Source organism: Crotalus tigris, unplaced genomic scaffold (assembly GCF_016545835.1).
Source record: "Crotalus tigris isolate CLP2741 ecotype Arizona unplaced genomic scaffold, ASM1654583v1 scf7180000017716.2861928, whole genome shotgun sequence".
Lineage (NCBI taxonomy): Eukaryota > Metazoa > Chordata > Lepidosauria > Squamata > Viperidae > Crotalus > Crotalus tigris.
The window spans coordinates 2,418,967-2,431,746 of record NW_024096587.1 but is presented as its reverse complement, the minus strand read 5'-3'; the positions used below and the strand labels follow the sequence as shown (position 1 = coordinate 2,431,746).

The window sequence follows — 12,780 nt, the reverse complement described above, 5'->3', positions numbered from 1 at the left end:
TTATTATACAGTATTTTTATTTTTGATTCTTCATTAATGAAGGATTCAGGCAGCATAAAACCATTTCATTTTACTGAGAGGAACAAAAGAGAATTCTTGAAACCATGGTACGAAAGTTATACCTAGTGGATTGGTCTTCTATAAGCATTGTTCCCTGTTTATCCACCCAGCAAGAGTCAGAAGACAGCCTAGCAGGGAGTTCAGCCTGGTGTCATGAAATCATGGAGCTGGAATGTGCTTCCCTAAAATGTGGAGGTCAGGCATCAGAGCTGTATACTCAAAAGATCTGGAGTTAGTAAAGGATTAGAGAGAGAAAGAGAGGGGGGGGGAGCTCTGATTGGAGAGAAACATAAACGGCAAGAAATGCAAATTCAGACTAGAGCCATTTTTACATGGGAAAATGTCTTAATGCATTTTAGATTCTGAACAGAGTTGGTACAGAGTGGAGAGACAAACCGACAGAGCTTGTATGGATTTGCAAGAGATTAATTATTGTTCCAGCAGTTTTATATCAATACCATTCACTGTATCTCTTCACAGCCTTCTATCCTTATAACCGTTTCCACAATGTTCTTATCTGGTAGATGCATTGTCTTTTTTCTTTACTCTTCTCAAGTTCTCTTTCAAGTTCCCATCAACTCCATTTAACCATCACTTTCCTAGTCCTCTCTTGACCTATTCACTTTGCCTTTATGCATTTGTTTTGCAACTCAGTCTTCCTACATTCTCTCTATATGACCAAATACCTCAACATACTTTTTCCATATTGATCATTAATTTTTATATTTAATTCCCATTCATTCCTAACATTTTACACACATTTAATTTATATTTGTTTCTCCAGACATACCCAATTCTCACTTCCATATAACATTATAACATTTTATAATAATAAAATATTTTGGCATTCAGTCTTACAATAAATCACCATATTGCCCACAGTATCAGCACCTGTATAGGTTAAAATGTCTCCATCCATTTTTCTATCTGTATTTTCTTTCTACCAAAGTATACAAAACATCTAACTTGCAATTATTCCCTCCATTTTCCCCAGATCCAATTATCTTATTATACTTTTCAGATCTATGTTCTTTGATGTAAAATTAATTGCAAATTATTTGTATAATTTTGTACATACCAAAATACATGCACATTCATATCCCCAACCAACACCTCTAACATCACTATAAGCATTCTATATACATTAATTCATACAGTGACGGAAAAAAGTATTTGATCCCTTGCTGATTTTGTATGTTTGCCCATTGGCAAAGAAATGATCAGTCTATAATTTTAGTGGTAGGTTTATTTTAACAGTGAGACAGAATAATAAAAAAAATCCAGAAAAACGCATTTCAAAAAAGTTATAAATTGATTTGCATTTTAATGAGTGAAATAAGTATTTGATCCCCTATCAATCAGCAACATTTCTGCCTCCCAGGTGCCTTTTATACGGGTAACAAGCTGAGATTAGGAGCACTCTCATAAAGGGAGTGCTCTTAATCTCAGTTTGTTACCTGTATAAAAGACACCTGTCCACAGAAGCAATCAATCAATCAGATTCCAAACTCTTCAGCATGGCCAAGACCAAAGAGGTATCCAAGGATGTCAGGGACAGAATTGTAGACCTATACAAGGCTGGAATGGGCTACAAGATTATCGCCAAACAGCTTGGTGAGAAGGTGACAACAGTTGGTGTGATTATTCACAAATGGAAGAAACACAAAATAACTGTCAATCTCCCTCGGTCTGGGGCTCCATGCAAGATCTTACCTCGTGGTGTTTCAATGATCATGAGAACAGTGAGGAATCAGCCCAGAACTACATGGGAGGATCTTGTCAATAATCTCAAGGCAGCTGGGACCATAGTCACCAAGAAAACAATTGGTAACACACTATGCCGTGAAGGACTGAAATCCTGCAATGCCCGCAAGGTCCCCCTGCTCAAGAAAGCACAGGTACAACCCGCCGTGTTAGGAGGAGAAATGCTGCCTGTGAGCCCAAGAACACCATCCCCACCGTCAAACATGGAGATGGAATCATTATGCTTTGGGGGTGTTTTTCTGTTAAGGGGACAGGACAATTTCACACATCAAAGGGATGATGGACTGGGCCATGTACCATCAAATCTTCGGTGAGAACCTCCTTCCCTCAGCAGGACACTGAAAATGGGTCGTGGATGGGTATTCCAGCATGACACACAGGCAACAGGCAACCTGACACACAGGCAACAAAGGAATGGCTCAAGAAGAAGCACATTAAGGTCCTAGAGTGGCCTAGCCAGTCTCCAGACCTTCATCCCATAGAAAATCTGTGGAAGCTGAAGGTTCGAGCTGCCAAACGTCAACCTCGAAACCTTAATGACTTGGAGAGGATCTGCAAAGAGGAGTGGGACAAAATCCCTCCTGTGATATGTGCAAACCTGGTGGCCAACTACAAGAAACATCTGACCTCTGTGACTGCCAGCAAGGGTTTTGCCATCAAGTACTAAGTCATATTTTGTGAAGGGGGTCAAATACTTATTTCACTCATTAAAATGCAAATCAATTTATAACTTTTTTTGAAATGCGTTTTTCTGGATTTGTTTGTTGTTATTCTGTTTCTCACTGTTAAAAAAAACCCCTACCATTAAAATTATAGACTGATCATTTCTTTGTCAGTGGGCAAATGTACAAAATCAGCAGGGGATCAAAGGAGACATTACACATTCTTGCCTTAGTTTCTGTTCAGTGTTGACCATTTCCTAAGCATGTCATTTATTCTTCTGTACACTTTGTTCTGCTTTTATCATATTCAGCAACCAATCTTCATCTCCATATTCACTAAAAGTATTCCATATTTCAGCCTTATATACTTTCTATTCTTTGTCCAAATGAACAAAAATACAATAGCATTTTTCCCTTACATATATTTTCAATGATCTGCTGAAAAAAAAAATCTAATCTGCATTTCCCAAATTTTTACTCATTTTAATTTCTTGTTCCCCTGGACTCCAACATACATTATTTCAATTCTTTGATATATCAATCACATCTAAGTCACAATAGCCTTAATTAAATAATTTTAAAAACACTTACTGAAATTATATTGTAATTATTATGTAAATGCTTTGTCTGCTAGGGGTTAGAACCTGAAGAAGCATACCCACCACCCAAAGGTGCTCTACGAGGGAAATGGGTGATCTCTAAATATGATATATAAAGAAGCAAGCATTACTCTGTCTGTCTGTCTGTCTATCTAATCAATTTGTATAGCCACCCTTTTCAACAAGTAACTCTAGGCAATGAATATTAATAAAAATACAAACAACTATTAAAAATATATAGCAGCCCAAAAGGTATCACAATCACTAACCCAGGCAGGAGATAGGCTCCTTCATACACTTGGGGCCCCAAGCTTTGTCATAGAACCATGTACATGGAGCCTTTCCTTTGAAAAGTACTATAATAATAATAATAATAGTAGTAGTAGTAGTAGTAGTAGTAGTAGTAGTAGTAGTAGTAGTAGTAGTAAAGTTGGAAGGGACCTTGGAGGTCATCTAGTCCAACCCCCTGCTCAGGCAGGAAACCCTACACCATTTCCGACAAATGGCTGTCCAGTCTCTTCTTAAAAACTTCCAGTGTTGGAGCATTTACTGCTTCTGGAGGCAGGTTGTTCCACTGATTAATTGTTCTCACTGTCAGGAAGTTTCTCCGTAGTTCTAGGTTGCTTCTCTCCTTGAGAAATTCTTCTAGGTTGCTTCTCTCCTTGAGAAATTCAAAATTCTCTATGCCATCACAATTGGCTTGCATTTTGGAATGTTATGCACCCATAATGTGTACCTCTGGAACAGAGCAGGTGAAGAAAACTAATTCTAAATACAGGTGGTGTGTGCTTATGCATGAATGCATGGGAGTGAGGGACAACACAGGAAGAAAGGAGCGAATCACTGCTGACATCTGTGACAAAGAAGATTGATGGTTTCCTTCTCTAGTTTCCCCCACTGTGAAGGCATACAGGGGGTGGGGAAAGGGATGAAGAAGCCGCTATGAAGCTGCTATGCTGGCAGTACAGCAAACTGTTTCTCTTAGACCATTTGAACACTGATTAATGAGGCGGCGGCGGCAGCCCAGGAAACAGAAAAATCCTGCTTAGACTACCCTCTTATTTGCCCTTAACTGTAATTGGAATCACAGAATTCCATATGGTTTTAGTGGTTTCTTGAATATGAATTTAAGCCAATAAAGCAAAGGCAAATCAGATGATGGGAACTGTCTTACCTTTAATAAAGGTATATATTTTCCAAATTGTACATATTTTCCAAGTCATGGTTCAAGATAACAATCAGGCTATTGATGTTGTAATAACAATTTCAACTAAATACTATGAAAAAATCCACTTATTTAGCTGAGAGTAAGCTGAAGTTCTTTTTTTGGCTGGCAAAAATCCTTTGCCTGGTCATTTTTCTTTTGTTTCCTTTCAGTCCTAAAAAAGGAACATTGCCTAAATAAACTATCCAAAGAATAAAAATAACGATGGAGCTTTTTATTTGTAAATTATAATGTAATCTATCCAGGAACAGATATTTTCTTGCGAGACAACATTTAGAAAATAAAAAATATACAATTTATTCAACATTATTACACATAAATAAATAAATAAAAATAAACTAGGCATAGTAAAGTGAGGCAATTCGTAATTTTTAATCCACTGTTTGAAGAGTACTATAATGCATTAAATGAGAGTTCCTTAATGGAGCCCATAGACTAAAACAGGAAACACGAAGTAGTTAGAAACATTTCACAGTTACAGAAATTTTATTTCTTAAACATAATTAAAATTTAACTTTTTTTTCTTAAATGCAGTAAGGGTGTATGCATATTAAAGATAGTAATTTGTGTAATATAAGATTTAAATTTAGATAACGTCACCTAAAAATATTTATATGAATACATTGTCACAAACTAGAAACTGAAGGCAAACAAAAGTCCAGAAATTTAGGATTGGTTTATCTATTATCTTTACCCTAGTCTCAATTTAATCTCTGCCATATAATAGATTGTGAATGTGACATGTAAATCAAGAATGATTTAGCAAGTGAAAAACTGAAGTTTAAATAACATGTCTTCTCACCAAGAGGCCTACATTTATATAGATTTAGCTATACCTTATTATAAAACATTGTTTTCCGCAATAATCTCAATGCAGAGGTTTCCATCTTGAACTACAATGAAGGGTTCAACAGAAACTACACCCTGAACTCCATCTGAGTGGTGCTAAAAAAGTAAAAATGAAAAGTACTGAGAATACAGGCATGAGTTTATTGGAATCATTATCTCTGGTCTCAATCTCATATCCTCTTGTCCCAGGAACTAGGATTTTTTTTATTCCAGGTCCTCATGGTATTACCTTTTGGTTTCATCTCCAGCCAACAACTGAGGCAGTTAAAAACGAACCAGCTGGGTCAATGCAGAGTATATTTGGACAGATGAGCATGCACGTTTTAGAGCTGGATGCTCTATCTTTTGATCACACCTTAATTCTGCAACATTTGGCCCAAAATATTCAATCAAGCCAGATTCATAAGAACTCCAGAATAAAGTTTCATGGTAGCATGTGAGGCACTGTGTCAACTAAAATACAACTTGAAGAGGAATAAGAGATATATTTTAGTTCCCCTTCTCTTCAATTTATATACCAAACTGCTTGTGACCAAAATAAGTTAATTTGGATTGACATCCCCCAAATTTAGCCAAAAAGTCTGTTATAATACACTCTGCTAGAGAGAGATTTCCTGAGGATGGACTCCAGCACAAGAAGTCCAAAAGCTCAGAAGACTAAACTTCTGGTGCTGGTGACCAACCCAGACTGGATCCTGCAACATTATTGTGGGACGCATATATTCGCCTTCATTCATCACAACACTGTGCTTTAAGATAGTGCTGCAGACCCTAATTGTTTTGAGGAAGCACTTAAGAACATTTAGAATAACAGGACTGGAAGCGACCTTGGAGGTCCTCTAATCCAACTTCCTGGTCGAGCAGGAGACACTATATCAGTGGAGGCGAACCTATGGCACGGGTGCCAGAGGCGGCACTCAGAGCCTTCTCTGTGGGCACGCGTGCCGTCGCCCCAGTCCTAGGCCTTCAGCTGGGTTTTATAAAACTTTTTTGCTTTAGGCCTCCGCCACCGTGTGCAAAAAAAAAAAAAAAAAAAAAGGTTCAGTCAATTTCAACTTCTCTTGGGGAAAAAAAAAGATCTTGCAAAGTTGGAATTGATTGATTGAACTTTTTAGTCCCACCCAGTCTGCCATTACCATTGCACCCACACCCACCCAATTGGCAACATCCAGCCAATGGGCCACACCCACCCAGCACTCGACGATGCATAAGTGGGTTTTGGGTTGCAATTTGAGCACTCAGTCTCTAAAAGGTTCACCACCACTGCCCTATATCACGTCATCCCTTTTTGAAAACCTTCAGTGATGAAGCACTCACTTCTAACTTCTGGAGGTAAGCCATTCCACTGATTAAAAAATAAATACATTTTAATACATCAAATAAATTAATAATGACTTAAAGTAATTACATTAAAATTGAGGTCTTAAGTTTTTCCAGGGTGACCTAGACTACATGCCTGGTGGCTAAAAAAATCTTTTAAAAAAATATTTGGGTGTGGTTTTTCATTGTTTTTCCAATTATAGCACATACCAAAACTATAAAATCCAAAATGCCCTAAAATCAGCTTTTCTAGAAGGGCACAGCATATTCCATCAGTGTTAAAATTTCATTTGACTAAGGCATACGTGCAACTTTTGTTTGATATTCAGTTGGGACCTTGTAGCTCCTTGGCCCCTCTGGAAAGGATTAAATCCAATTTCTTAAGAATTACTCCAAGTGACTCCATGTGTAACTAATGTGGCACTATGGAGAGAATGTTTACTCTGATTAAAATAGAACTGATGCATGGATTTGTATTACTGTCCACTGGTTGAAGGTTTCCCTCCTGCCCCCACTCCCCAGGCTCTTTGTTCATTATGGATGATTATGAATCAACAGGGAAAAGAACATCCCTTCAAAAACTATAGTGCTGGGCCACTCTGAGAGATAGGCAGTCCAGAAATACGATAGATAGAAACAGACAGACAGAGAGATAGAGCTAAATTTTTCTTTCCCTCTTAGAGGGAAGATTTTAAAATGTTACAATTCTATAATATCTTTGCTGATGCTCCCTAGAGCAGTGGTTCTCAACCTGTGGGTCGGGACCCCATTTGGGGTCGAACGACCATTTCACGGGGGTCGCCAAACAAGGCTGTCTACCATTTTCCCCCCTTTTCTTTGGCCACGCCCCTGGCACCCGGTGATGTATAAGTGGTTGGGGGTCACCACAACATGGGGAACTGTATTATGGGGTCGCGGCATTAGAAAGGTTGAGAAACACTGCCCTAGAGGAAACAAAACAGTTTCACAAATCCTGCTGTGATACCTTTTTACACAACATGGTACACTGAATTAATTACTCCTTTTCCAAGCCATAGTTATATGTGATTGGAAAAGGGATCACTAGTTCCTTTTACTTGTCAGCTCAGAAAATATCTTCAAAACAAAACAACAAATTTCTTAAAATCACTATTGGTGTACAACAATTAATTATTTAGCAATCTTGATCATTTGCTTTTCAAAAGATGATTTGTATTTCCTTTTTTAATGCTCTTCACTTTTTTCCTGATTATTTTAATAAATATGGTGTCTTAGTTTGCCTTCCATATTTCATCTTCTTACCATAAATTTAATTTAAACCCATTCTAGTAATACTTTAATTTTGTAGATTCACCTTTGTTTTTAATCTCACTCTACTGGCTGCATTTTATTGTACTATGCTTGACATTTTGGTCTTTGACCACAAGTAAACTTCCTACTCTCCATGCTTAGAGAAGGAATATTCTACAACAATCTAATATCTCAGAGTTATATAAGAGCCACACAATTTTTGGCTTTTAGACCTGCTACAAAGTTTGGAGCCACTTGTAGATTTTAACAAATAAGATGAAAATGGATGATTAATGGATGGAAATCTTAAACTGGATTTAATTTTCATTAAATAATCTGAAATCAAATTTAGAGTTTCTTCTGGCCACAGATACAATACTCTACAGTTGCTAACATAAAAGCCCAGCCCTGATCTCAAAACATTGTGCATCATTATTTTATGTTAATTATTACAGAGTATTATTATTTACCTTATAATGCTCAGCAAATTCAAACCACGAAGCACTTCCTGCTGTTCAGTTCATTTTAGAGATATCCAGTTTCCTTATGCTCCCACTACTCATCAGGATATCAGGACACATATACTAATTTTACACTTTTCTCTGTTATTTTCTGACTCTTACCAGTCATAACATATAAAGTTGCCAAGTGCTGTGCAGCCATAAGCAAAATCCTGATGGCCAAGTAGAGCCAATCAAAGTTGATACAATTTATGCTCAACTATAAATATCCAGCTATTCAGTTTTACAACTTTTGCTGATAACACTTATTATTTTAGCTTTCTAAAAAGCACAGTATATAGCAGGCTTGCAACTTTATTTCTCCATCTTTTAACTCTAAAGTTATCATTTTAATTATTTTAAGATACCTGTACATAACAAACTAGCATATCAGGAAGAAGCTAGCCTAAAATCTGTATATGTGTAAATTCCAAACACCAAATTTATTTTTATTTATTTGCTACATTTACAATCTACTTTTATCCCTAGGAGTTCAGGGCTCTATATATCCCACTATTTCCTTTGCACCGATATCACGGGCTGGCTTAGTCTGGGAGACGGAGATTGGCCCCCAGTAAGTATAGATGCAATAAAAAATGAATTTTGTCGAGGTAAGTTCAACATACTAAAAATACCCGACACTGGTTTCCACTTCTCTTGGAAAAAGACAGCAGCCGTATTACAAAAGAAGAATTGCGGGAAGTTGAATACACGAAGGGGGATGCAACCATAACGTGGTTGCCGTTCAAGCTCCCGAGCTGAATTAAATGATCCAGAGCTACGCTGTCCCGGGCGAGGCGACGAAACACTGAGTCAGAATATCATTCCCCTTGTTCGAGGATCGAATTCCCCCCGCCCTCCCGGCCAGACCTCCGCTCTACCTGCACATGCTGAAGAGTCCGAAGAGCAGAACTGGGCGCTGCCATCTTGGAAGACTGGGCGACGGTCACATGATGCCGCGCATGCGCTGTGATCAACGCCCTCAGCTCTCCCAACTTCTCGAGCGGGTCTCTCTTTGAAGGTTTCTGCATCTGGCGTGGATGTCTCTAATGGAGCTTGGAACAGTTCGGAAAGGGCTTGATGTGTAACACCTAATGGATCATAATATCAAATTCGACCCGCAGCAAAATTTTCGGAAAAAAATTATTTCAATTAAAGCTATCCTTGCGCGTTCTCCCTTTCCCTCTGCCGTCTCCTCCCTCCACTGGAATCGTGCCCTGGTTCTCATGGCCGTCCCTTTCTCGTCTCAGCCTTGACCTTTACCCCCCTCTCCTTAAGGCACTTTCTTTTTAACTTCTGAAAATACTGAAGTTAAAAGAAGTAGTGATTGACATCTCTCTTGTGTTTGTGGCTAATAAGCACTGAGAATCAAGCTTGCTACGTAGAAGAGTGCTTCTCAACCTTAGCTATATTAAGATGTGTGGACTTCCAACTCCTAGAATTCCCTGCCAGCATGCTGGCTGGATAATTGTGGGAGTCAAAGTCCTCATATCTTAAGGTTCTGAGATATGAGGGTTGTGTAAGATGGATTTTGTAATATTTGAAATATGGGTTTTGTAGTATTGCATTGGCAAACTAACATGGGTTTACTTTTGATTCAGCTCACATCTATACTGTGTGGCCCTCAGATTGAAAAACTCTGCTAGACTAGCGTATAGATATTGGAAAAGCTAAATACTATTACATTGTGGTGAAGTCCTGAGAAAGACTCCCCTTGAAAACATGTATATTTTTGTGATATCTTTGGAGCAGGCTTCAAGCCTTCTGAGTAGGAATGCCTTTGACTATCTGAGATTGGAATTCTAGTTACATCAATTCCTTGGAGAAGGTAGATTAAACAACAATGATGCATGCCAGAGTTACATCATATCTGGACTAATGCAGTGCATTTGAAATACTATATCTTGATAATCAGAAATGTAAAAAGATTAAACAAGAATGCTGAGATACCAGAAATGGTTCGAAATAAGACAGGTAACTGTAGACCACCTTCTTGATGACCATTCTTAGGACAGGAAATTCCATTCTACAAAAAAACCTGTTTTCCTCTCCAATGGCTATTTGCATAATATAGTATAAGTTTTTCTTTTAAAGAAAGGCTTGCCTTACAAAAAGTGGGGTTTTATCAGCCTCTGGTTTTAAATAATTTTTCATTTGTAGTCTCTTATTTTTCCGCTGTTTAGAAATGCAGTGCCTCTAGGCTCTAGAACAGGCATGTCAAACTGCCAGCCCACAGGCCAGATGCATCACACTGAAACTGTGCCCACCCCATTGCCAGCAATGGGGGAAAAGTCGCGATTCGTCATGCAATGTCACGTTACGTCACGAGTTTGACATGCCTGCTCTAGAACAACCAAAGCCTTTTTGCTGCACGTGTATCTTAAGGCAGCCATATTGTACTATTATCTCCAGAATGGCCTTTGGACTTGCTAAATAGAATTATAAACCATGTCACCCAAAATCTAAAGATTTCTAAAATGGTAAAGACTGAGTCAGTCAAAGAGTTTTGGCTATTAGACTTGTCTCATCACCCACTCCTGAAACATTCACTATAAGGCTGAAATAAATTGCAAATAAATTGCTATTTTCATCAAAAACTTGTTCTGTGTTATCTAACTATCCAATCTCAAGAAGAGTTCCATATATTTAGAAAACCTGGACAGTATATTATGAACATGGCTGCTCCTCATAAAGATAATAATTTATTGCTCCCCAAATGTCAGAAATAATTTTTATGGGGTTATGACTCTGTCTCCTATATGCAGTAACTGAACACAGCTATCCCTGTGGGTCCTGGCTTCGGAACTATTGGCTACAATATGGAACATGAAAGATTAGAACAATTCACGATTAAGCTTGGCTGCTGAAGAGAGATTGGGCGTGTGGATGGACTGTTCTTGACCATGATTATAAAATCCAGAATGCATCAAGGAAATCCTGTCAAAATTTTATTGTTCGGTTATTGTCTGATTTTCTCTCTCTTGTGTCTCCTCTGATCAATCCCTCCTTTATATACCTTGGTGTCAGACACTTCGTGATTTTATATAATTTCTATCTGAGCCTGAAACAGCACAATCTGGCCAACACATGCCTTATGTTCAACAGATGTTTACACTCCAAACTTAGTGCCTGAAATTCAAGCAGCGTGAGACAAAAGATGGCCAAATGTTAACTATCTCCTTACAGTACATCCATTTGCAACCTTTCCAAATCTGCTGTTCCCTCACTTTCTTCCTATACTATTATTTACCTTTTTTCTTCACTTTTCCTTGTATATTCTGTATCCTAGCTGCATGGCACAAAGGTTGGAGATAGATAACGGTTTTTAAGAGAGCTGAAAGGGGAATGAAATAAGCAAGGCCATAGTGTACATCTTCTTGCTGTTGTATTTTTATTGTTCCCACTAGACTTATCAACTTGAAAATCTGGAAAAAAATATTACTGGTAATAGTGGATGTGTATCAACATCATACAGATTATTTTTAATATTCATATTATTTTTCACTGAATGTATGCCTTATGTTGCACCCTAACTAAAAAAATTACATTTTGTACTGTATACTTAAGCATTTAAGCTCCCTGTATACAACAAGCCCAGAAATATCCTGTATCATTTTTAAAAATAACAAATATATTACAGCATATTTCCATAGGCTGCAATCCACCATCAGTTGTATGGACATCAGTCCTGTGAAAGGAATTTTATCTACTGTAACAAAAATACATTGAAGATAAAGGCTCTTTTCCAAGAAGGAGGAACTTGCATACCCAACAAAATACTATTAAAGAGTTCCTTTAATGGCTCTATCATTTCTTCAGATAAGATCTTATAATACCTAGAAGTCAGTCCATCTGTTCCAGGAGACTTTCCAACCTTTAACTGCTTAATAGCTAAACCAATTTCCAATCACTGATTCCGAAGGAAGATCAGGATCTTACAGAGCCTAAGAATTATAGGCCAATTTCATTATTGAATGTTGATTATAAGATCTTTACAAAAATTTTGGCAAATAGATTAATGCAGGTTATGAAAGACTTGATTCATAGTGATCAAGCAGGATTTATAACAGGGAGATATATGAAACATAATGTTAGACAAATTATTAACTTAATTGAGTACTTGGATAAGAATAATCAGATTCCTGTGGCTTTTATTTTTTTGGACGCTGAAAAAGCTTTTGATCAATTGGACTGGCAATTTTTATTTTCTTTGGTAGAGAAAATGAATTTTGGGGATAATTTTTTACATGCACTTAAAGCTATATATCAGCAGCAATCTGCACAAATTGTTGTAAATGGGGGATTGACTGAGAATTTTAATATTCAAAAAGGGACAAGACAAGGATGTCCATTATCCCCATTGTTATTTGTTTTAACATTGGAAATTTTATTGATTCAGATTCGGGAATCGAAGTTAATTAAGGGTGTAAAGATAAGGAAGAATGAGTATAAATTGCGGGCATTTGCGGATGATTTGGTTTTAATTTTGGAACAGCCGAATCAGGCAATTGATGGTTTATTAGAACTTATAA

At 37.5% G+C, this 12,780-nt stretch overlaps 1 protein-coding gene across 1 annotated transcript in view; it reads right to left on the bottom strand.

The window, feature by feature from the left end:
* The window catches only part of WARS2 (tryptophanyl tRNA synthetase 2, mitochondrial), a 40,191-nt gene extending 30,871 nt beyond the window's left edge, over window positions 1-9,320 (bottom strand). The window contains exon 1 of the mRNA XM_039338809.1: window positions 9,130-9,320. Within this exon, the coding sequence (XP_039194743.1) occupies window positions 9,130-9,279 (150 nt within the window). The 5' untranslated portion in view covers window positions 9,280-9,320. The remainder of the gene's footprint in view (window positions 1-9,129) is intronic.
* Window positions 9,321-12,780: the final 3,460 nt, after the last annotated feature.